At 37.5% G+C, this 27707-nt stretch overlaps 1 protein-coding gene across 1 annotated transcript in view; it reads right to left on the bottom strand.

Moving 5' to 3' along the window:
- Positions 1-2755: 2755 nt before the first annotated feature.
- Positions 2756-27707, bottom strand: part of fzr (fizzy and cell division cycle 20 related) — a 56345-nt gene continuing 31393 nt past the window's right edge. The window contains exons 3-9 of the mRNA XM_028173773.2: positions 13782-14015; positions 12846-12980; positions 11425-11539; positions 11048-11169; positions 7784-7952; positions 7190-7299; positions 2756-6541 (exon numbers count right to left, since the gene is read on the bottom strand). Of these exons, the coding sequence (XP_028029574.1) occupies positions 6365-6541; positions 7190-7299; positions 7784-7952; positions 11048-11169; positions 11425-11539; positions 12846-12980; positions 13782-14015 (1062 nt within the window). The 3' untranslated portion in view covers positions 2756-6364. The remainder of the gene's footprint in view (positions 6542-7189; positions 7300-7783; positions 7953-11047; positions 11170-11424; positions 11540-12845; positions 12981-13781; positions 14016-27707) is intronic.

Below are 27707 nucleotides of genomic sequence, written 5' to 3' on the forward strand. Positions count from 1 at the left end.
AATTTTATATAAAGCGTGTTTTAAACTATTATTTATTTTTCTATTAATAGATATGTTACATTCATGTTCTATTAGGGCCTATTTAAAGAGAATTTATAAAAATATTTTTTCGATGATGATTAGATTTTTACTTCAACTGCTTTTCAATTTTAGATAGACATAAAGAATTAACTTCCGGGACATTGTTAGAAACACTAGCTTTATAGCTGTAGACCACGTAGTCGACATTGTTGCGGTGGTTGGATATTTCTGCTGGGTTAGGAGGAAATTACCGGAATTCTCCCTACGCCTTGCTAGGGATGGTCAGCGTCGCACGTCGGAGTTGAACTGACTAAAAGGATGTCTCGAACTACCTTGGGTAAATCAAATTAAATCAAATCAAACTTTATCAGCTACTAGCGACCCGCTCCGGCTCCGCTCGGGTCTTTAACAAAAATTTCAACGATATTTTACGTTGTTTTATTTTTTTAAATAAAAGAACACTTATTGCGGCATAACTATAATATGCTGTCGCGACACTTTTTCTAAATAATAATGTGTTCTACAAAGTCGTAGTACATTATTTTATTCTATTATGAATAGTTTTCGCAGGGCACGCGATGTCGGTACCGTATGTCTGGTGTAGCCGGTGTGGTGGAGCTCGATGGGGTTTAGTCGGTAGTCGTTCTGCGGGGCAAGTGCTTCGCGCGCCTTTTTCAAGGCGTAGTCTCTTGCGAGGAATTCGGGGAGGTGGAGGACCTTCTCGTCCCCCTCTTCCTCTCAGGAGGCGCCGGAGTCCGACATAACCCGGTTCGTTACCCCCCCGGACCGGGTATCCGTAAATGGATTCCACAGCGTTAAAAAAAAAAAAAAAAATAAAAAGGGCACGCGATGTAAAGAATATTTTAGGTAATTTTTTTACACCTTGGGTTACATTATTAGAGTTTTAGTATGGATCCCTAATATTTTTCAAAAAAGATTATAGTCTATGTCACTCGGAAATAGTGTAGCTTCCAAACAGTGAAAGAATTTTTCAAATCGGTTCTGTAGTTTCGGAGCCTATTCAATACAAACAACTATTAGTATAGAAAACACGGCTTACAAAGTTGTTGATAGTTATTTTATAGAACAGCGTGTTTCTACCAAGTCGGCGTGCAAATATTATTCAAAATTATTTACATTAAGTGCAGTCAGTAAATATATTAATTGATTATTACAAAATATCAGACAATAAAATAAATTAATTGAATAAGAATTCGTTAGTTATGTCATAAAACGAAAACAAAGAACAGAAAGAAGCGAATTTAAAATTAACATCATGATTTATCATTTAAAAAATCGTAAGTTAGGAGATTTGCAACCAAGATCCTCTGCAGCAACAAGCCGTTCCCGATTTGTGCGATAAGGACACGGCTACGCCTTTGATACCTTCCTGCGAGATTTCAACACCGGCACAGTCGCATCGTTCAATACGATTGCACCGAGCGTCTTATCTTTTTTTCTTACCTATTCTAGTAACCTCAAGGGGTTATTCTAGATTCACCGAGCTAGTAGGTGAATTCACAGGGCTCAAACCTGATGTTGTTGTTAACACGTATTCTAGCAAGAGCCGTGCCTCGCAGAATCTACCACTGGATCGGAAACGCGACAAATTGAGAAGATCCGGCGAAAAACTCGATGGGCTGTGTCTGTGGGTTAATTTACTCGCCGAGCCCTTCGTCGCAAGCTACGGATTCCACGAGAACTATGACCGGCGTCTTATCCTTGAAGCCACAATGACTTCAAATGCATATTGTTCAAAAACCATTTCCAACACTTGTAATGTATCATGTAATTATTTTTTCTTGTCTACTGCTAGTGACGTTGGGGGTAGTGACGTGGGGTTGTACTGGCTTGACCGGACGTGTAGGCGACCTCACGAGGCTCAGCCTGGGACACTGCTAGCATCTGCTGTATTGTGCAATGATATAGCTAATGCACTGAGATTGCAAACTACGCCTTTTCTGAGAATACAGCGGACACCGTCCGATTATGATCGAGGTGAATTTTATTTTAGAATTTCTCTAATTATTTGACGATGAAACCGAAATTTTACCCAGAACGCGTCACGTAAGGCCAGATTTGTGGTTGCGACGAACTAAACGAACGAAAATTTTTAAAATATCGCCTATACAAAAATAATAAAAAAATCATTTTAAACTGTAACTCGAACAAAATTAAAACTTGTTAATTTTCGTATATATGGGTAAAAGAGCGAAGTGTTAAGTGGTTTCCGGAGCCCATAGATACATAAAACGTAAATGCCACCACCCGTCTTGCAACGTGAGGACTAAGGTCTCAGTTTTTACAGTACAACTAGAAATAGGCGGAGTGGTGGTACCTACCCGGATGGACTCACAAGATAACCTACCACCAATAACTACGCAAATGATACTTGATTAAGATATTATCATACTACTTATTATTATGCTACTTTTATGAGTCCTTGATACGCGCACAACTTTTCATGTCAAAGCTTTAACGCTAGTGAATCCGTTTAGGGATACCTAGTTGACGGAGGTAACAGAACGGGTTATGTCGGACTCCAGGCCTCCAGATAAGAAGAGGGAGAACAGAAAGAGCGAGGACCTCCCCCTCTTCTAATTCCTTCCAGGAGACTATGGCTTGAAAAAGGTGCGCGAAATTCCTTTGCCCTAAATACGGTTAAATCATATAAAAAACAAAAAAATTATAATTAAGTTATTCTATCAGGTATCGTTTAAAAAAACACACAAAATTCAGATCACACAAAACACTTTATTCCTAAAATACAGTTTTACAAATAAACACTTAAAATACAAATGTGTAAATTATATCAGTCTAATATAAAACATGTTTTAATATATTATATTCTCTATACGTTTTATATAAATAATTCTCTTTAACGAAATAGGTACTTAAAGGACCCTACGTTCGGAACGAAAAGAAAAAAAAGTAAAGAAAAAAGTTACAAATAAAGCTGATAGAAAGAAACAGAATAGAATTTTATTGAAAAGGAATATATTTTTATGTACTCAATTATAAATTATAATAGTTTTGTTTTATTAATTCAAAGTTTTGGGATAAATCGGTAGGATCATATTACGTTTGGACCTTTTAAAATTGATTTCAACATGTTTTTTAAAAGCTAAACTCACAAATCATAGATAACTAATAATTGTTTTCTCTTTTATAAGCAAACGTATTTTTATACATGATTCCTATAAACTATGAAATGTGAATGAAGCTTTTAAATTAATAATTTAACACAATGTCTAAATGCGAGAAAAATTTTTTTAGTGTCAAACACATTACAAACGAATAAAACACGTTTTTTTTTTAGTTTAGTTAATTTGGTACGAAATTACATTTTATTTTTTTTAATTAATTTGTTAATCGAAAATTACAAATTTAAGTCGGCCTTATTAACTTATAGCGATCGAGATCGTTATCGCCTTCGTGGCACGTTAGGAATGAAGGCGCGAACGAAGCGCGATCGGACTTTTTTTTTGTTTTAATAAAATTTAAACTACATTGCACAAATCCGATATATTACAATCTACATTTTTAACGGATTTTATACATTACAGCCAAGCAATTAATTTATATTATTATTATTATTTTTTAAAGGTGCCTCTTGTAACCTTACGACTACTCATGAAGTGAATAAGTTTCATAAATCCATTGGTTGATTGTTAATTAAAAAAAAAAAAAAAACCAAAACTAATCACAACACGAGTCTACACTAAAATTCTTAAATTAAAAATTTAAATTTCGAAAAAAAAATGTAATAAAAATAAATAACGAACATAATTAGTTTAATGTTGCCATAAGACCATTTTTTGTCTATAAGTGAGATCAATCGAGGCACCTCCATTACAAATTAATTATTAATTACAAATTAAAAGGACTAAGTTAATATATATTTAGCACTTCCCTTATACACAGTACTAAATGCGTTTTATTATTAGGATTTCCTAGAAAAAAAAAATAACCTCCGAATTATCAAATGCAGCCGTTCAAGGTATAATTCAATTTAAGTGAATTTCAAAATTTATTAAAAATAAGTATTGTTAGTAATAAAAATAAATTCGTCGATAAACAAACGCAAAGAGCGAACTGCATTGAAAATTTTGAAGACATTTGAAAAACAAACAAAAAAAAGTATATTAACCTAAATATATTTATACAAACCTGAAAAGAACTTGATTCTTCCGTCTGGTCCGTTGGAACACTAATGATTTACATAAACCCATCTCCTGGTGAATAAAAGAATAAATTATCGCCCGTTTCTTTTTTTGGAAAATTTAATTTCACCCATTTCTATTATAGATTTTGTAATCTCTGAGAAAGTGACAGTAAGACATTGGGAAATTAGCAAGCAGATCAATTTATACTGGGCATGTACGTATATTCCTTGTAGACCAGACTTCACTGAACCGTTTTGAAATTGACAAAGATTTTGTTTTTATTTTTGTTCTGCGTTCAGTTAGATCGGTCTAAAGGACATTCAAGCAACATGAAGTAACAAAAATCGATAGCTTTGGCTGTGTCTTTTCATTTGAAATTAATTCCAAGAATCATAGCTGATGATAGATAATACATCTGTTTTTTTTTTAGCGAATACGAAAAAGACCCATGTAAACTCCAATCTCCGGACTATGACTTTCTCAACGATAAAAAAAAACTAGATTAAATATTTCTGAAACAGAAAAAAAAAACGTTATATTAATGATTAGTCAAAAACATTATAGTCAAAATCGAGATTACTACAAAAAACTATATATTTTTTGTCGCAATAAATACAGAATCGAATATAGATCAAAATATAAATATACACACAATATGGTCCACTATAAAGTCAAGAACTGTGTTGAAACAAATTAAATAAATTAATAACATCTTAATTTCGAATGAAAGAGTATTTAAACATTAATATTGCAGTGTTTCTATATAAATTTATGATTGTGGCAACACCTTTGCATTTATACTCTGTGTATTAGTTTAGTTAATTAAGCAATTAAAACACATTTTATCCCAACTAAATTTTAAGATAAATGCATGTTTTTCAGATGTCGAGTTTATAGTAAACCAATATTATAAATTTATATGTAAGGAGTTTAACTGTACCTCAAAATTAAAATCATAGCTTCAATATTGATGATTTACTTTATATCTTATTATGTATATATTAGTATGCCTATATTCTACACCGTCTAAGCTCCGTGTGCTTAGAAAGCACTGCGGCATTCTGTGCTATTTCATATTTAAGTTATATATTTTTTACTCTGTAACCTACACTCAAATTAGCCCCCGATTTGTCACAATCGTTTGCTATTAAAATAATCATAATGATGCCTATAAATCGGATATATTGAACGTAATTCATAAAGTCAATTTAATTTTGTGCCCTTGTTTCGTGTTTACAAAGCAACTTAAGAATTATTCTTCTAAAATTTGTTATATTTTCCGAAATCCATCATTTTCTTTCCTGGACTTTGCTTTTTCAAATTCGGACCAATTGAGAATAGGTTTGAAAATTACGATCTAGATTTTATCAATAACAAGATGTTACCAGTACAAAAAAAAATCAAATCTATAAATTTTAAATTAGTATTGACGACCAGAGTTCTCAATAACAGTACAGTTGACTCTATTGTTAACATAGATAAAGTGAAAAGGAACCTGTAGTTAAACTCCTAACATACAGTAAAATACATATCAATTTTATAAATACGATAACACAAAATGTATACGTGGATACACAAACTAGTGTACATTTTACAAAATCAATGATAATTATTTATTGTGTGAGCGTTAGGTAATTTGACTGACTTTACATTTGTTAGCAGCCTTTAAGGTATTTTTCATGGAATAATCATCTGTGCCTTTTGTCGTAAATGAAAAAAAAAAACGTAACGTCCTTTCGATAAATTTCTTCAAAGTGACTAACATTTTTGAGCACGCAATTTAGGAACTTACCACAAGAGTTTTAAGCGTTAAAATCCCATGCGTGTTCTAATCTAATACAAAAACGAGCCAGACAAATTACCGTAACCACGCCTCACTAAAGAACGCCACTCGGACGTAAAATATAAATTACAAATATGAACATAATATTTCTCTAGTAAAAACTATTACAAATATAAAGAGTTTTATTTCGCTCATTGACAAAATTCATTCGCCTTATTTTGTTTTTATCTTTGCAGTTGTCTTGAGAACGCGACAAAACCCTCGAAAATTCTGTTGCCATGGCAACGCAATAAATAACCTCTATTATATACATAATAATAATATAGAAATCGAGACCACGTTTCGTCATAGCGAAAACGTCTTTAAACCAAACTAATATAGGTTCGAATTTCGTTTATCTGAGTGCGGTGTATAGATTTAGGACGCTCTTGTTCTCCTTGTGCGAGGGCGTTTTGGAGAAAACATTCCAGAACCGAAGCGTTTCGTCACCGGCTCCCGTGACGATGGCCTCGCCGTCCGGTGATAGAGCCAAGTACAGAACTCGATAGGAATGGCCGGTCAGTTTTGCAACCTGTTAGAAAAAAAAACAAAAAAAAATACAATTATACCCACGTCCTTTGTATTTTATGAGAAATTTAGTACAAGATTAGAATCTGAGTGAAGCAGTAGTAATTATCACATGCCTAATGGTTCAGTCGACTGCGTAAGACAAAAGATCCTATAACGATTGTATATCTGAATTAGTCTGTGGTCGATTTCGTAAGCATAATATGTGGCGTCAAGTCATCGTTCGTTGGAGATTTGTCATTTTTGGTGAGAAAACAAGCTGTGGGAATTGTTCTATATAATAATTGTATTACAATGGTCGCTTCTTAGCCGTTTAGCGGCTGTGAAAGCGCACAAGTGTGGATTAATAAAACAAAATTACTGATCATCTTAGATTCATTTTAAAAGTATATTAAACTTAAGAATTAGGATTTTAAAGAAATTTTTAATTAGTGTTATTTCATCTTATCTCATTTAATTTCAGATTAAACTCATTTAATTACAGTTTCCATTTTCATAAAACAAAAATTACTCAGAGATTTCATTACCAAAGATTTGTCTCTATGTGCTACGTTCCCTTTGCCGATCCAACAAACGAATTAAATAAAACATAGCTCTAATATAAGGTTAATGCCCTGCTGAACGAATGAATATTCAAAATAGCATTCCTCACCTGCGTCAACGACGGATATTTCCAAACCAATATCTGGTTCTGTGAGTAGCCGTGAGTCGAGACCAATTCGCTGGAGTGTTTCGACCAAGCCAAGTTGCACACTTGAGATCCTGTTTACGAAATAAATAATGAAATCTAGTTGACTTTTTCATTTATTTTGTCAAAGGAATTTTACAGAACCAAAACTTATTTTATTTTTATTATTTTTAATTTTTCTATTACTTAGGTTGGTGAACGAGCTCGCGGCCCATCTGATGTTACCTCCGGTAACCACTTACAATCAGCTGGGCTGTGATCTTGTTTACAAATCTAATCACAATTACTTTCGTATTTATTTCAAATTTGATATGGATGAATACTGCTTGAAACGAGAATTTATCTTATAGCCATTGTAGCTGGTGTTGATTTTGAGAGAATTGGAGTAAAAAAAAGTGGAGTCAGCATAATGCATCCACAAGTTGTATGACACAACTGAAGTGGAAGTACCCATTGTATGCCCCCCTCCCCCGTTCCCCCTCCCCTCCCACACTCCCTGTACCCCTCCCTCCCTCTTCGAGGGTGCAAGCTCAGTCCCGAGTATCGGTGTTGTCGTACCGGTATCGACGCACTGCATCGGCTGCGAGGTGAGCGTGTTCCAGAAGCGTATGCAGCGGTCCGCCGTGCCGCCGCCGGACGCGAGCAGCCCGTGCTGGTGCGGCGACCACGCGATCGCCTTCACGGCCGCCACGTGCGCGGAGTACGTCTGCACCGGCGACGTCGAGTGCTGCAGGACGAAGGAACAACAACATATATAAGATTACGATTTTTTTTTAATACGCTTTTATTAGCTTCACACGTATATATGTATGATATTGACGCCCTTCAAAACGTCGGATTAACGAAATTTGGTATACTTATTAAGGACCGATGACAAATCAATACTTAGAAATAAAAAAATAAAATTCAACTATAAAATAAAAAATTAATAATAATTAAAAAAAACTGTGTGTAAGAAAAAAATATTTTATTGTAAAAAAGCGTGGGGTGCATGGTATCAGTAATTATGAACAGATATGAGTAGAAATGTTATTTTGATAATATCCTGAAAAACACCCCACGCTTTTTTACAATAAAATTATTTTTTCTTACACTATTTTTAATTCAAATTTATTAGAATTTATTTTCTATTTTTTAGTTGGGTTTTCTATAAAAGCGTATTTTGTTAGTTTTTTTTAAACTATTTTTTCATTTCTTTTTCTGCTACACATATACAAAGTGTTACAAAATACCCCGTAAAAATATAAGTAATTATCAAACCCAAAAATTTTTTGTCAACCCTAGTAAGCAGCCATGTCAGGGAACCAGATTATTTAACAGAAAGGCCTACGTACCTATTTTACCTAATAATTGTCTACTTTAATAGTTTTTCTATTTTTCATTCATAAATGTTTGCTACCTCAATACAAGGATGTCATTATACTCAAGTACTTGTCGTACTTATCAACATTTTTGTCATTCCGCGAATAAGGTAGAAATGTACAGGTACATTCTGCGTAGTTTACTCTTAATTGTACTAAAATAGGGTTTGCACGTCAGTGAAAATTTTTTTTTTTTTTTGTAGTGTCTTACTACGTTACTACGGTTCTTAAATATTGTGAATGGACTCGTTATAAGGTCCCACTTTACCCCCTTTCGGCTTTAAGAGTAGTTTTGTAACACCCTGTATAAGAGGTGAACGAATCAAATTTTAGTGTGCTTATAATAATCAACAATTTGTCGTCTGGGTACACCAGAGTGAGGTCGTGAGCATAGTTATCACACTGTATCATACACGTGAGCATAGTTATCACACGTTGTAGTTCTGTTTAGGTAACAATATGTTATACACGTTAAGTTTACCAAAGAAAATATGTAAATAAACAAATATACTATGAAACAAAGAAAAATTGTATTTATTTACGTATGTATGTATATCTTCGAAATTATAATTTGGTCGTCTTGGGTTGAATTATAATGTCTTTTCAAACACGAAAGGGCACAACGAAAGTTTTTATTTAAGACGAACACAAATATAAAGAAAGAAGGAGAAAGTAACAAGAAATAGATAGTCCAAGCAACACAAGCAGGTACACGAAACAAAAAGCAAAAATTATAAAAGGCGTAGAACAGAAAAGATAATACGGGATGCGCGCTCGCAAGTCAGATTTCGACTGGTGGCGGTGGATCGGTAAAAATGCGACCGATGTACTAGCGAAATATATCGCCGCCGCTATACTTCAGTTATCGCCTGACTTTGCTTGTGAATTTTATTTTGTTCAGTGTAAATAATGTTTTGTATGATTGTGTGATAAATGAATGTGTTGAAATAAAATAAAGATGTATGTGTTGTTGTGTAGTGTAATTATAATAAAATATTATAATATAAATAAATACATGTGAGTCACCCACAATAATATTTGAGTAATAATTTTTAGTTAAAAAACACGCAATAAGCACACTGAAGATACTCGTAGTGGTTAGGGCTCGGAAGTCAACCTTCCCACGATAAACAACGCGTTTTTTTTGGGTTTTTTTTTCAACTGCCCTCATTACGCAATCATAACCGCGGACGGAAAACGACTTTGGTTTTTTTTTTCTCGAAAAAAGATAAGGGACCCGATTTAATTTAAACATATTATGAGCCGTTCTAATGTCGAACGATTATAAACGTTAATGCGATTCCGTTAAAGACCATTATGCTTTAATTGTATTGCAGTCAGAATTGCTGTGCACTTTTTTTCGAACTATCATTTTAAACCATATTCAATAAACACAAGTTTTAAAACAATTTTAACCAAGTTAAAAAACACAAATTAATACACACAAATACACACACACACACATATATATATTATCCTTTTGTTTTAGGTTAATATTATCCATTAACCTAAAACAGAGAATCGACAATTAAATGTTTAAATGTTAAAATTAAATGTTCTTTCTTTGTCCCAGTTTTGCCTCCCTCTTGTCGTTGAATGCTAAACTAATACATGACATACCCAAATGTTAATGTTTCTGTCAATGTCAGCATCAACATCATCACAAAGGTTACATACATATTATATTCTTTTAACCTTGTGTTGATACGTGTGCTCAAGTTGAACGAGCCATTTGAAGTTTTAGAAAATTACATCACATAGATAGATCTTACTGGTGGTAGGACCTCTTGTGAGTCCGCACGGGTAGGTGCTACTACCCCTACCTAATTCTGCCGTGAAGCAGTAATGCGTTTCGGTTTGAAGGGCGGGGCAGCCGTTGTAACTATACTGAGATCTTAGAACTTATCAATCAATCTCAAGGTGGGTGGCGCATTTACACTGTAAATGTCTATTGGCTCCAGTAACCATTTAAATCTAAGTGGGCCGTGAGCTCGTCCATCTACACAATAAAAAAAAAAAATGTCTATGGGCTCCGGTAACCACTCACCACCGGGTAGGCTGACCTTAGTACTCATATCTCAAGGTGGGTGGCCCATTTACGCTGTAAATGTCTATTGGCTCCAGTAACCATTTAAATCTAAGTGGGCCATGAGCTCGTCCATCTACACAAAAAAAAAAAAAATATGTCTATGGGCTCCGGTAACCACTCACCACCGGGTAGGCTGACCTTAGTACTCATATCTCAAGGTGGGTGGCCCATTTACGCTGTAAATGTCTATTGGCTCCAGTAACCATTTAACACTAGGTGGGCTGTGAGCTCGTCCACCTACAGCTACACAATAAAAAAATTAAAAAATATGTCTATGAGCTCCGGTAACAACTCAACACTGGGTAGGCTGTAAGCTCGTCCACCTACCTAGGCAATAAATAAATTAATAAAAAAAGATAAAGAGAGACTCACCATCGACCAAACGAAGAGCTTGTTGTCGTTGCCTCCTGAAGCCAACGACTGACCGTCGGGCGACCACTTCAGGCCGCAGACCTCTTGTCTGTGACCTTGGAGAACTCGGGAGAGTTGTATCGCTGGAACGAATCACATTCAATTATGATAATAATAATTTGCGTAATTACTGATGGTAGGACATCTTGTGAGTCCGCATAGATAGGTACGTAACCGCTTTAACGAACACGGTCACACTTTGAGAGAGCTTTAAAGCGTATATAAAATTCAAGGTGTAGCGGTGTTTCGTTAAATTTTAAATTTTTACTTTTACGCTATCGATAACGTTAAAAAACTCGCACTAAGCACAGAGGCTGTGAAATGGATACAGCACTTACGTGGCGTTCTCGTGTCCCGCTGGCGGATGTGTCGGTCCCTGGACCCTGAGCTGAGTATGTCACCGTTCCAGGCGAGGGCTCCCACGCGCGCTATGTGACCTTGGAGCTTCGTCACCTGCCACGCGACGTTACGACGCGATTATTACATCATCGTCTATACTTAATATATAAATCTACAGTGGTTTTTACGGATGTTCCGTGATAACTTTTTTTTTCCTACCTAAGCTGAGAGCCTTGAGAGGCGATATCAGCGTAGCCTTAACTAGTAGGTGAGCTCACGGGGCTCAAACCTGACGACGTTGCTAACACGAACCCTAGCAAGAGCCGTGCTTCTCAGAATCTACCACCGGATCGGAAGCGCGACCCACTGAGAAGATCCGGCGAGAAACTCAGTGGGCTGTGTCTGTGGATTAATTTACTCGTCGAGCCCTTCGTCGTAAGCGACGGGTTCGACGAGGACGGTGACCCGTGCTTGAGGTACTTAAATGACGTGTTTGGGCGACGTCGACTGCTTTCCATTCTGTCCGCAAGATCGGGAATGTAGTTACCGGCGGCCACGATGAGAGGGTTCTCGTGTCGTGCCGCTTTATCGAAGTGGGGTCATTATAACTACTGAACCATGCATCCGATTGACTTGAAACTTGGTATCCATGTAGAAAATACATGTACTTAATGGATAGGCTAATATTGATATGAGTGTTGGACTCCCTAATAATAATGACAATAAATAATAATGTTAATTTTAAATCCCCAGCGAAGCGGGCGAGTATGGCTAGTTATAATAATTATATGTCGGAAACGGTTATTAGTTTGGTAGCGAAACGAAACATTGGAACGTTTGCTTACGTTTGCCGCTAGGGGCGCTGTTCCATCTGCGTACAAATTTGAGTTAACTTTTACGTTATCGAGAACGTTAAAAAACTCGCACTAAGCACACTAGTGTCGTAAAGTCAAATTACGAGGAAAACAGTCGCAATATAATAATAGGCGAAACGCTATTTGGTTTGAACGAGATTCTTGCAACTTTACAGGAGAGCCATTTAAAGTTTAAAATTTGGAAAAAATATCATAAGAAAAAAAACTTCTTCCGCTATTTAAATGGAATAGACTTAATTGAAGTTCAATTAAAAAACAACGAACTGGTGATGCTGGTGGAGTCCGTGAGCTCACCTACCGGTCCGCGCGAAGTTGGAATGGCCCCTAGCCTACCAATGATCAGGTAGGGAAAGTCACTTAAACCAAATACACTTTCAGCCCTCGATATCATCTATGTTTTTTTTATTGCCCTTGTAGGCAGACGATTATACGGCCCACCTGATGGTGAGTGATTACCGTCGCCCATGGACTTCAGCAATGCCAGGGGCAGAGCCAAGCCGCTGTCTATTTATGGTATCTTCGAAGAGCTGTTTAACAATACCGACCTCCTTGTTGACGGCGACGTCCCACACGCTGATGTGCCCCTTCTGCGTCCCGACGGCGACGAGGTGGCCGCGTTCGCTCCACGCCACCGAAGTCACCGCGTTACCTTCCGTTGACAGGTCACATAGCCGCGTCACCTGCGGAGTTACGGAAATCTAAGTCGCCTCTTCATAATACGTACGTACCTATATAAGTCGTAATACACAGAAATAGAAATAGATTAAGAAAGGGAAGGAGAGGATCTCTATCCTCTCTAGAGGAGAGAAAGAGAGACGAAGTACAGAGGTCGTATTATATGGTTTATACAAATAGAAAACAAATATTATAATTAAATCGTTTATTATATTATAATTTTTCCCAGAAGACCGACGTACGACTTATCATCATCATTCTTATAACGCGGATCATTTGGGTGTCTTTGGGTCTACGGGGTCTTTGCTCTCTCAGGAAGTGTTCTATGATTATTATTATTATTTTTGCTTAGATGTGTGGACGAGCTCACAACCCACCTGGTGTTAAGTGGTTACTGGAGCCCATAGACATCTACAACGTAAATGCGCCACCCATCTTGAGACATAAGTTCTAAGGTCTCGAGTATAGTTACAACGGCTGCCCCACCCTTCAAACCGAAACGCATTACTGCTTCACGGCAGAAATAGGCAGGGTGGTGGTACCTATCCGCGCGGCCTCACAAGAGGTCCTACCACCAGTAATTACGCAAATTATAATTTTGCGGGTTTCATTTTTATTACACGATGTTATTCCTTCACCGTGGAAGTCAATCGTGAACATTTGTCGATTACGTATTTCATTAGAAAAATTGGTACCCGCCTGAGATTCGAACACCGGTGCATCGCTCAACACGAATGCGCCAGACGTCTTATCCGTTAGGCCACGACGACTTCAAGTGCTTCACCTAGTTTCCTTCGACGCCTTACCTGACTGGTGCAGGCGCTCCACAAGTAAACGCAGCTCCCGAGGCCGACGCTGAGCACGTTCTGGGCGGACCAGTCGACCAGGTTCAGGTAGAAGTCGTCCTGCAACTCCGGCGCGTCCAGAACCTTGAATGGGATCCGCGATATCTTGCGGGTCGCCTTCCTCGGGGACCGGAGAAGCTTCTCGGATTTAGCCGAGATCGGGGACAGGCTGTACGGCGAAGGATCAATGTTTTCCTGTAAACAATCAGTATTCTTTCTTTACTAGTGGTAAGGACGTCTTGTGAGACCGCACGGGGGGGTACCACCACCCTGCCTATTGCTACCCTGGAAGCAGTAATGAATTTTGGTTTGCTGTTAAAAGTGAGACCTTACAAATCATGTCTCAACGAGGGTGGCGGCATTTACGTTGCAAATATCTATGGGCTCCGGTAACCACTTCACATCAGGTGGACCGTGAGGTCGTCCACCCATCTAAGCAATAAAAAACTTGAACGTATGCTTTTGAGTCAATTACCCCATAGTAATTACTCAATTGAGTCAACACCTCAAAGCGGCGAGTTCTCATTCACGTCGTGGTCTATAGACTCGGATGACCACAAACATTCATGCATTGACTGTTTACAATTATTTTGTGTTGAAACACGAGATATAATAGCGAACGACGAGATATAATATTCAACTAACTTAAAGTCTAGTCTAGTCTAGTCAAGACAGGTTCGGTAGTACACTTTAAGACCTCAAGATTTGGACCGTTTATTTTGAAAGTGGTGTAGGTCCATTTACAGCACATAAATATGTGTTATCGTAGTCTAGTTAGCCAAAAACAAATTTATATAAAACAATGAAATGTTGATAAAACAATAGAAGCAATGCCAGACCTCATATGATTTGCCTGTACATATTTTTAAATCAACAAATATAGTAAGTAACCTTTAATTTTCTCGAAACAAAAGAAAATGGACTTACGCCACTTTCAAAATAAACGGTACATTTCATTATTGTTCCAAGTTCACTGTCCGTATATAAATAGATAAACAATTTAAAACATTCGATAAGTCAACAATATGATGGACGCATAAAACGTAACGTAAGTACCTACTCGTAAAACAATCATAAGCACCGTTGAAATTTAACAGATGCATGACTAATTGCGAACCGAATTACGAACGAACAAAATAAGTTTAAATCTCTCTAGCTTGACTCACTTGCAATCAGCCAGTACAGAGACATTACGACATCAAAACGGAAACATGAAGGTGGATAATGTTTTGTAATAGGTACTTTCTCGATTCAATAAAACGACAATATACACAGGCAACATTAAATCGATTTCTTTAAAACAAACATAGTATAGTTTTTATTTACAAACCCGCCCTAGCTTCGCTTCGGAAACATTAAATTTTATTATTAATAACTGAGTCCCGCGATGTTACCCGCGGTTATTGTCGTACCGCAGGTGACGCCGTGGGGCGAAGCTAGTCTAAAAAAATTTGCCTAAGTTATTCCTTATATCATCAGCTACCTATCAGTGAAAGTCCCGCCAAAATCGGTCCAGCCATTCCAGAGATTAGCCGGAACAAACAGACAGACAGACAGACAAAAATTGTAAAAAATGTTATTTTTTAATTTAATTTTATTTATATGTATAGAAAATGCAGTTGACCTCTGATAGAGAGAGTACCCTGAACTCGATATAAAAAATAAAAAAAAACGACTCTTACAAACGAATCCGATCTACAGAGTTTTCTTTGCTTTTGTATCTCGTGTCGTCCCAACTACAAGATACATTAACCTTTAGTGCAACGTTCGACACAAAAATAGAATAAACTCCCTCCGGAGTACACGGGCGCTTCGAGCATTATTATCATTTCTTCCCATTTCTCTGGGCTATTTCCCGTGTGTTATCTCTCGATACGAAAATAAAACCACGCTATCAACACAATCGACAAAAAAAAGGTCATGAAAATCTAAATCTAAATCTAAAAGTCTTTGCCCCTCAGCGCGAACGAAACGAAAAAAAAAATTAATTTGCATACGGTCGCGCACTTGCAAGTAAATGAGCACTTATAGATTCAGAGACCTGTTTGATTTAGGAATCTACTACAAACAAGCCTTTTGCACTCCAGACGGACGCGCTTTCCTGTATTATTATTATTGAATTCCGATCGTAACTGTATTTAACAATTCTATAAAATAAAAAATAAAAAACTTTCAAACTATTGAAACAACAAAACCAGTCGACGTCATTAAAAAAAACATTTTATTAACTTATAGCAGAAAGAGTCACTATGCATCTCAGAGTTGAAATGTCCGCTGTTTGTGAAACCAACGCAATATCCGAAATTTAACCTTATCCTTAGTGGCGGTAGGACCTCTAGTGAGTCCGCTCGGGTGGGTATCACCACCCTGCCTATTTCTGCCGTGAAGCAGTAATGCGTTTCGGTTTGAAGGGTGGGGCAGCCGTTGTAACTATACTTGAGACCTTAGAACTTATATATCTAAAGGTGGGTGGCGCATTTACGTTGTGGATGTCTATGGGCTCCAGTAACCACTTAACACCAGGTGGGCTGTGAGCTCGTCCACTCACCTAGCAACAAAAAATAAAAAGTAACGCGAACGCGCATTACATTCGAATATATAGCAAAACATTCGCAGTGCTATAAAGACAAAACTGATCCTACAGCAGTGATTAGATACACTTCACAATAATTACAAAGCATATAAGTATTACGACTAATATACAATACAAATGATGATGATGCAAAAACTATAGACAAATTGAAACTCCCAATTTCGACACCGCATACTGTTGCGTTTGAATATAATAATATTTTGATGATTGTTCATCACGGAGAAAAAAAAACAACTTGATAGACAACAATAAAACGCAATCGAAACAATCGTATGGCAAAAGCTCACTTAATCATCGACGGCGAAGCCCACAAAAAAGCTCTCTGACCTAAAACACATAAAAAATAATATCCACATTTTTATTGAAGCTTGCAAAAATCTTGGAAAACGTCTAGACTAGGAATATAAAAATATTCAAATGAGCTCGATGCAAAACTTGTAGGCTAGTAGGTACTATCTAAAGAATATATTATATGTATATGCAAATACAAGTAAATATTATATACTCAAATGTTTGGCTCACGTTTGTACTCGCAAATCTTCACAACGCATGAACTTTATTGCAACAGATTTTTTTTTTCAGCAATGTGAATATGCTCGAATCAGGATTTAAGTTTTGTATATAATATAATACATATTTATCACATTCTTCGAATTGCAAGAGCCGTAATAACAATTTAGAAGTGCTTTTACGGTGTAATTTCGCGTTTATTATTCTAATGATATTATTCTCATTTTGAACACTTCACAATTTTCGTGGTCGCGCGGACGGTTAATAAACAAACAGACTGGTGGTAGGACCTCTTGTGAGTCCGCACGGGTAGGTACCATCACCCTGCCTATTTCTGCCGTGAAGCAGTAATGCATTTCGGTTGGAAGGGTGGGACAGCCATTGTAACTATACTGAGACCTTAGAACTTATATCTCAAGGTGAGTGGCGCAATAATGTTGTAGATGTCTATGGGCTCGAGTAACTACTTAAGACCAGGTAGGCTGTGAAGTCGTCCACCCATCTAAGCAACAAAAAAAAAAAAGACCGTCAATTTAAGCTGACAAATCCCAGCGATCTCTTGCTTACGGATCAATTCTCGTACACAAACAAAACAGTTGACGAACCGAATGGAGTGCCTAAGAGGGAAACAAATTACAATCTCCTGAAGCGAAACAAACTAGGCCTTGAAAGTTCGGCTACCCGAGCTCTTTTGTGCGAAACGAATGGAAAAAAGGTGCTGAAGAAACATCACTACCGTGAGTTTGATAGCGCTTCGATTTATCAAGCAGCCATTTTTTTTTTCTTCAACCAAACATTTTTTTTAATTAACCATCGGTATTATTTGAGTGTTGCGCGTTCTTAATGTTCTCATGTCACTGGGAAGAATCTGATAATAAGAGCGGTCTTCCAAAGCCTCATGCTCATGCATAAGCGAAACGCCGGTAACCGTGTCTCATTTGCGAATATTTTTTCAGGGGAAAAAATGTCACCACTCGACCATATTTACAGTTACACTAATAAGGCGGGTCCAGAGCAATCCGTCAGAAACGCTTAAGAAGAACAATTATTTACACGGGGAGACATAAAAACTGTGTATGTTTTGTTTATTGCCGTCAAAACGGCTTGGGTTGTTTAAATTTTTTAATGTTAATTTTCGCACCGACAAAGTAGCGTAAGAATTCTTAGTAATTTAATGCAAAAACTGCAGATTCTGGCAAAATCTCTCGGCAATTCTGGGTTCGTGAACCTCGCTTTTATTATATTTTATTAAAAGACCCTAAGCAATCTAGATGAATAAGACCAGCTTCCCATAAGGCGACTCAGAGTTGACGTAAAATGAAACGTGGGTTCGCCATTACTATTTTTGGTCTCGGTATTCCTTTTAATATTACGCCATAGAGTTTGGCAGCGTGGGTGCAATATCTGTTGTCTCGTAGCGAGAAACGAGCCATATTTAAAGGAAACACTAACAAAAGGACAAAGCCATATCTCGTGCGGGTGTGCGTTTTATTTTAATTCAGCAACAAACAGAACTGGGTTGTGCCTTTAGACGCCCACGTAACTACGAAACGTACAGACGCAACCACGAATGTTTCGGTCGATCACAATACAGAATAAGTTTTGATAAAATAATGTTTGACGCGTCCACGCGACGATATAGTACGTACATATGTGTACGAGACCATATGTCCGTTCCGATTTAGCGCATTTCACTCGCGCCAACGAAATGAAGAGTCTGCGCAAAAAATCTGTTCAGATTCTTTCACGATCGGCTAACTTATGAATGAAACGAGATAACGGAATCGCCTGGATAAGATTGAAAGTGCATACACACATGCAAGGCGATTAATTCACGACCGCCACTTTAGGAGATATTGACTTAGCAGAGATGCCCCGCCTCCGGTTGGCCGGTTGGCCGCGATGACCTTGACTCCACGAGCCGAATGCATATTATTCAAATTACGTAATACGAAATTAGCCTGCAGCAAGTTGCAACCAGTTTAGCTGTATGCGTCAGCCGGAGAACGGTATGATAAAGCAGAAAACGAGAGAAATAGTATATTCCACGATACACATTCCACGATTCACGCTCACCGCCGGCATGGGAAAGGTGATTTTATTTTTAGTGAGTCTACTTGTTGACATCATGATTTCGTCTAGACTGCACGCAGATACCCATCGCGTTTCAACGACCCCGCCATCAACGCATTAAACATATACAAACTAGTTTACAGAGTTCGATGCATTTGTCAAACGATCCTAATATTATATTCAAATTAGAATATAAATACGACCAAGTGATATAAGCGGAACGATATGACCTATGGAAACGGACGATCAGAGATCAGAAACACGTTAAAATATTCTAATGGTCTTTTTTTCTGCGTTTCATTATTTTATTTATTTAATAATTATGTATATTCCGATCGTCTTTAGTGCACTACAAGATGAACAATTCTATCGTTACATTATACGAACGTAATATTTTGAAAAGAAATAATAGCGTGTCCAAATAACGCTCTGAACATTAAAAACAGATTACATTACACAAATTCAATCTTGTAGAATTCGTTTTACTAATGCAGATTTGATTACGCGAATTACGTTGGGTTTTTTTTTTTAATTCTTTACGCAGCGATAAAAATCGTAATTGATGTCTAGCAATTTTTCAAGTTACGTCATATTATAATGACTGGACATTTACCTGGAAGCGCTCAATCTAGTTGCAGAGATTATTTAGACAACAATATAAAAATTAGGTTTGTTCAATACGAGCGGAATTCATTCCAGCAATCTGAAGTGGAATAAAAATTTGCTATAAACGTTTTTTTTATTAGGAATCAAATAAAAAAAAAACATCAAATTGCCCACTTCCTCTAACGCACAATTGGCTTATTCAAAATAAATAACCCAAAAAAACACCTCACAATAGAGCACAAATCGACAATGGACACAGTCTAGACTACAAAGGATGGCAAGTATGTATGTATGTATGATTTGTAATATTCGTACAACAAAAAATGAAGATCAAACTACAGTTGAAATATTACGTTAACGCATACAAAAACTTAGCAAAAATACAAAGTGTACACTACATTTTGTATGAACGTAATATGTAATGGAAAATTTAAAAAAAAATTAGGAAAAATTTAATCCAATCTCAAAACCACAAATGATGTAAGATGAATGAGCAATCAGAATAAAAGGTCATTAACCTCGGACGGCAGACGCATAAAAAGCTAGAAATCTAACAGGTAGTGACTAGATCGGAGATAGTAGATTGATTAGTACGATGAAACGACAGATCTAGTGACCCGGCCAGTTCCGTATGCGGGTCACGTATTCAATTGCAATAGGTAAAACATATAAACCGATGCAAAATCACGAATTTTTTTTTTAGTCCAATATGTGAAGAGAATACTAAATTTTGGTCGAAATTCGGAGTTATCTCTTAACAGAACGCATAAATTTGACCATAAAACTGCATCGTGTCCCGATATTTTAACGCCAACAATTCACTCAACGTTTTTACCATACTTACGTAATCTTAACGAGGTTTTTTTTTAATTTTATTTTATTTATTTCGATACTGCCGGAATGTATTTGAAAAAACTACAGAGCGAACTTACAACAAGTCAGTTCCGTCATTTCACGGTCGCTTTGCTTCTGAACATTGACACCTTCGCTCGATTACGGTAATGGAAGAGAAAGTTTCACCGTTCCATTTATATCAAAGATCGGGAAAATGTTTCACTGAACACTAAATCAACTGTGGTCTTAGCTTGACACAAACATTGAGAGCATAATATAATCATTGCTAAAAATGGTTCAGTCAACACATTATCCCAATTGGGCCTCGAAGCAAAAAGCCTCTATAGACACTTGACTTGCACAAACAATAATCTTCAAATAGATGCCAAATTCCCTCGCGTACCAGTAGACTCGGTTGATTCGCCAAACAAACCAGTGAATGTACACGGATGAGCACTTTTGCTGACCGGTTCAATGGCTGGTGATACCACGGCAGCCACTTCTACGCGCATTAACCAGAATTCTTAACTGGTCCTAAAATAATGCAAAACGTGTTTAGAACACATAAACGTCTCAAGAGTTCTGTTTTTTTGCAGTTGTAAAACATTCAAATTGGGAAGGTTATTAAATTTTTATTTATTTTCGTCGAGTACTGCAGCGCAAGCGATATCCATCTAAACTTATTTTTTCTGAACTCTTTTAATAACAATGGCCGCGAAACGCCATGGACATCGTAGTTAAAATGTCAAAAGCCATTCTTAGGATGCACAATACAATACCTAGACGACAAAATAGAATGACACAGACACATTCTATTGTGATGAATCCGCGAACCAGTCGATCGAACGATGTGTCAGTCATCGATAATTTCATGTTTTGCGATGCTCTATTCCGTATCAGATAACAATATGGACATCTGCATTATGATCTCCGAGTTGTTACTGTCAATCAGTGCTTTCGTACTGGCGGTCACAAAAAAAAAACAGGCACGTAGGTGTGATTAAAATTCAAGGTTGCCAGTATCTATATCTTAAAACAGATATACCTACAAAAAAAACTAACTAATTATTAACAAGAAGTTCTTATCGTGACGTCTTAGAAATTAAATGAGTACCTGCACAATGAATTCGGAACGTGACTTTGCAGCAATACATGGGACAATCTAAGACATGATCTAGATTACAACAACAGCACGGCAGCCGGCTGACGTGTGCCCAAAAACAACTACAAAGAAATAGATTTCATGCAGCCAGATAAAACAATATTCGGACACAGTCAAACGTCTGGCGAAACTTACGAATCATCCCCTGCCAATGACCCAAGTCTAGACTTTTTTAATCTAACTTTTAATGTATCTTAGAAAAAAATTATGATTGTTGATGAGTAAATGCGCTCGCCGTAACTAACTTGTTCTTACTTATAAAAGTTTTTTATATCCTTGATCATTTCGGGTTATTACCGTGCAGAAGCTAGAAGCTCTAAAGTGTCTGGGCGTTTTAAAATAATTAGATGGTTGCAGCGATCATTAGGTCCGGGCTAATTGATCTAGCATTAGTTTTTATTACTACATAATTGTGACGAATGGCTTCCAGATTGGAGCCGGTCGTGTTTCTATTACAGAAATCTTTCGTGACCACGTGCTATTAACATTTTATTATACGACTACGGCAAATCGCGGTCCACCGAACCGATATCCGACAAGCCCGGCGTGAACGCATTAAGATTTAGGAGTCATTTCTAATTTTTATATCGGCTAACATCATAGAAAAAAATTAGCATCAAAATACAATTTGGACCGCAACTGCTTTTTGCATCGGTGCAAAAATACGATGGGTACGTACGTACGCTTCGTGCGTTGAAAATTTTGATCACGGACGAGTCCCGGTGACGGTGCGGATGGTAAGAAAAAAAAAACACCGGCTATCGTGATACGATCGGACCGATGAACCCGGGCGATCGCACGCATCATTGAAATGCGCAAGCGCAAAATTCGTAAATTGCAAAGCTCTAAGCATCTAGACTTTTAACGTTCAAGGACTCCGGTGTTTAGATGAAGCCGCGTGACTGTCGGATTGGACGCGCCTGCTCATCGTTGTAACACCGACCGCGGCTCGACCACTTCGTATAATTTGCACATGACAACGAAACAGGCGCAATGTAATGTTCTATTCACCGTTTTAAATTTTTTTCCTACATATTCTAGTAACCTCGAGGGGTTATTCTAGATTCACCGAGCTAGTAGGTGAGCTCACGGGGTTCAAGCCAAGGGTGTTGCTATCACTGGCCTTAGCAAGAGCAGTGCTTCGCAGGATCTATCACCAGATCGGAAAAGGGACCTACTGAGAAGATTCGGTTAGACGAGGACGGTGACCTGGCGTTTTAATGGGATTTTCTATTCACCTTAACATTATTAGGAACATGTACGTATTTTATTACAGTACTCTTGATATATAATTAGTTTTACTAATGAGCTTCTCGGCTTTCATCTATGATAGTTTTTGCATTACGATCTTCAACAGTCTATTCGTTATTGACTTTTTCTTTCTCTACAATACACCTTTCATTTATAGTCAACAATTTTATTTTTCACATCGCGAACTAATAATAAAAATCTCACGCTTCGCCGAGACAATCGGAGATCTAATCGAAAACAATATTAAGCAAATTAAGTCCTGAAGCGTAGACGTAACAATTAAATCGCAAACTATTTTTGAATTATTCATACTCGGGGAATTTAAAGGATAACGCAATAATTCTGAATCGATTTAGCGAAACGCAATATTGAAAATACGATGAAACGAAATCGATATTTCACATACAACTAGACATATTCAGTATAATATACTATATAATATATTATACATATGTATTTATACACTGAACTAAAAAAATATATTTATATCGATACGCATCTGGAATCGTAACACGAGTGCAACATTTTCGATAAATTTTTGTTTGTTTGATCATTTCATTTATCATGATCTTAAATCGCAAAAATTTGTATTCAATGCATAATGCAGGCCGTAATCCAGTGGGTGGTGCCGCCGTCAAAACACGATTTAGAATTTCGTGAATGATTTTATGAGTTTCGCTGTCTGCATTCTATGTGTCTATTTGCCAACGAGACTTGGTGTTTTAATGTGGGAGACGTTTTTTTTTCTTTTCTTTTTCCGTTGTCTCTTTTTTCAATTGCGCCGAGCTGTCGGCCCGTCGATGCGCGTGTTTGACTCGTAAGCGCGTCGTGAATGGCCGTCATCGCTCCTGAGAAACTGACAACCGGCTAATGCACGCAAATGGTGGCCAGTTTGATGAGAATTAAAAAAAGAACGTTCGGCTATTCTAGGAAGGTAATGGTTTCGTGAAAATTAAAAAAAAAATCTTTTAATTAAATACGTGATCACAACGCGATAGGTTGGTGAGTAATTCCGTACATCAAACGAATTCAAAGTATGTATAATTATGGAACTTTTATTTTTATTTTTTTATTGCTTAGATGGGTAGATGAGCTCACCTGATGTTAAGTGGTTACTGGAGCCCATAGACATCTACAATGTAAATGCGCCACCCACCTTGAGATATAAGTTCTTAGGTCTCAGTATAGTTACAACGGCTGCCCCACCCTTCAAACCGAAACACATTACTGCTTCACGGCAGAAATAGGCAGGGCGGTGCTACCTACCCGTGCGGACTCACAAGATAGGATCCTAGATCCCTGATAGGATTTGACTGAAAATTTATTTAAATTGGCTTTAATAACCAAAACAGTTAAGACTGCAATCTCGTGTTTTACACTATCTAATAATAACAGGCTATCCTGCCATTAATCGGAAGTCACGAGTCTAAAAACCTAGTTTTCTTGCTTATTTGGTAACCCGTAATCTATCCGTAGTAGTAAATCTGCAGGAATTACTCCTGTACTTCTTGTCCAGAGTACTCGTGACACTCTTTACTCCCACCACGAGACGACTATGCGGTTGGATCAGAATAACCGCCGCAGAAACAAATGTAGCGCCAATAGCACAATATTTTATTCAAAATTATTTTACTATTTGCTAAGTTTCACACCGTGAAATCGACATTTCATAAAATCAATAAACAAACCACATAATTCCACAAAATACCGAAAAAAAAAAGTCAAAATCAAAAGAAAACATAGAGAACAAGTTTAATTTATTAATGTTATGCTATCCGACACCATTTTACAACCTCAATTATTATTCTTCAATCATTCTTAGATAAGAAACTTAGAATTGCACATCTCTATATTATATAAAAATGAATTGCTGTTCGTTAGTCTCGCTAAAACTCGAGAACGGCTGAACTGATTTGGTTAATTTTGGTCTTGAATTATTTGTGGAAGTCCAGAGAAGGTTTAAAAGGTAGATAACTATGAAAATGCTCGGAATTAAATAATAATAACAATTTTGTTTTTCCTTTGATGTGTCGTCGGACCGATTTTTTGTTTGTTTTAAGTTTATTTTATACAAAAGTTTAGGTCTTTTATTTATCGATTGAGGCACTACGAAATCTGCCGGGTCAGCTAGTTAGTTAATAAATATACAAAGGAAAGAAATAGAAAAAAAAAAGCTGCAGAGTCCATGAAAATTCAATGAATTATTATTTCTATTGAGGTCGTTGTCGCGTCCGTTCGTGTGATGTCAGTCGTGTGGACATATGACTCGCTGAATGTTGCACGATGCAAAAAAAGGAGACATTACCAAGCTATTGTTGTGATCGAATCAGAATATATGCATACTGACAAATAATGATAATTATATTCATTTGGACTTTAAACAAACGTTAAGGACTGTTCGAATTTTGATAACAAAGGCGTTTGTTAATGCGCCATGTTGTGACTTCGAATCTGGTTCGGGGATCCGATTGTGGATGAAGGAGAGTACCCGTTTTAATCAATTTATTTGTGACAAACCAGCAATTTGAGCAAAGGAATTCGCATTGCGATCTACATCGGCTCCGGTAAGAGCTCAACCCAAGATCGCTGAAGCCAGAATGCTACCAACTAATATTGGTTTATCAACCAACAATTTTAAGAAATCGTAAACCGGCCGTGATTATACACATCTCTAGTCGGCAAACTTAACAGTGTAGGTATACGTGCAAAAAACCCATCTCTATCCACTCGAGAGTGCCAAACTGATTAGCACATCCTCATTGTCGTGTGCGCGTTAACAGTTCCGCGGGCGATAATTGACATACAAAACAATTCGTAACCTTTTTTTTTTCGGGCCGGGCACCGAACCTCCTACGAGGTCTCCGCGCCTAGGGGGCGCGCGGGGTATGTGCGACTCGACCATCTGCAAGGTGTTGGGAGCAGACCACATGGCCCAGGGAATTTTAGGGCCCACCCACTAAACGACTCCCCTGCACTCTTACACCCGACGTCCGACCTCCGTCCGTGATCAAAACCCGGTCAGAGTAGGGGGGTTCCCGCGGTCAACTACAACCAGACACGCAGCTTATCGCGACTAACGTTTAACGCGGTACCATGCGAATTGGGAAACAGTAAAGGGAAGATTTTCGACCAAGCGGGTAACATTCCTCGGTGGACAGACAGTCCAAATTTTGCTGTTCAAAACGTGTTTATATTATGCAAGCTTCTATCATAAATATCGTTGGGGCGATTCAGGTTTTTTGCCAGATGTCTATTATATGATAGCTACCGCCACATGTGCAGCAGCAAGTGCGACAGACGTTGTACCAGACCAATGAGACTTCGACATTCACAATGTTTTTTTTTATTGCTTAGATGGGTGGACGAGCTCACAGCCCACCTGCTGTTAAGTGGTTACTGGAGCCCATAGACATCTACAACGTAAATGCGCCACCCACCTTGAGATATAAGTTCTAAGGTCTCAGTATAGTTACAACGGCTGCCCCACCTTTCAAACGTAGGCAAACGTTCCAACTCCATACAAATGGAGTACATCTCCATACACATCTCCAGAAAAGAGCACTCGATGGAGAGAATGGTAGTCCAGGGCCGGGTGGAAGGCAGAAGATCACGCGGCCGCTCACCGACCCGCTGGACTGACCTAATAAAGAAGGCAACTGAGTCCACTATGGTCGAATGTACTCGAAACGCTTCGAACCGCCGGACCTGGAAGCGCATTGCCTGGAGGGCGGTCGTTGGGAGCATGGGTGACCTAAAGGGTCCTTCTGCACATACAGCGTCAGCGCAACCACGACCACTCTGACAAGAGTGTCCGACTGAGAAGAAGAAGAAGGTACGAAGGTTTCAGAGCAACGTCGCCGATATACATATATTTTATCTTCTTCACCTTACATTGCGCGTAAAGAAATTGCGAATAATTAAACGACATGTTATCATGCTTTAGTTTTAATGTTTTCCGTTCACGGTACATAATTTAATGGATTACGCTCGTTTCGGCTAATGACCAAAATTTTGTAAATGCGAAATCTGTACTCGGTCGGTCTAAATAAAAATGTGATTTTATGTAATTCCGTCACGCACAGAGACGGACACTTTGCTTATTTTGTGCTGAGGCCAAACCTATAGTCATATAAAAATAAACAGTCTCCCGTACAAATTGATCTAATTCAACTACACACCAATAGTAGTTTTTGTATTTTCTTCTCAATATCGAAGCCTAGTAATAGTCAAGTGGTCGTCAAATTGGAGATACAAGATTAGGCAAGTTTTAATGTTGATTCGATTCACTTAATTCTTTGAAGTCAAAGGTGAAATTAAATATATTTTTGGCTCAGAATTAGTAAACTGTTGGCATAAGTGGTTCGCCTTACGGGAACTATATTATTTTAACCTTCAAGTTCTTAAACTAAGGAGAGTTACTATTGAAATCACAAAAAGCTGTTACAAAGCACGTCATCATTTCTTGTATAATTTATTTTTATTGTATAATTAAACATAAATTTAGACAACATTAATTAATTTATGTACCTACGGATGATAAATTTTCGATAATAATTTTCATAAGATCTGCAATGAATGTATGCTTGTAACTATATGTAACTTAATGATTATACTTTTTCGTACTTACGGATTTAGTTGTCTAATTAAAATAGTATATATAACGCACTCAGAACTCACCATTTAACAAAAACATTAGCCACTAACATTAGCCAAAACTCAGACGAAGTAGTCGTGGCAGAATTACTGGTGGTAGGACCTCTTGTGAGTCTGCACGGGTAGGTACCACCACCACCCACCCTGTAGTGCGTTTCGGTTTGAAGGGTAGGGCAACCGTTGTAACTATACTGAGACCTTAGAA

The sequence above is a fragment of the Bombyx mandarina genome, chromosome 15, assembly GCF_030267445.1.
Source record: "Bombyx mandarina strain Sakado chromosome 15, ASM3026744v2".
NCBI classification, from domain to species: domain Eukaryota; kingdom Metazoa; phylum Arthropoda; class Insecta; order Lepidoptera; family Bombycidae; genus Bombyx; species Bombyx mandarina.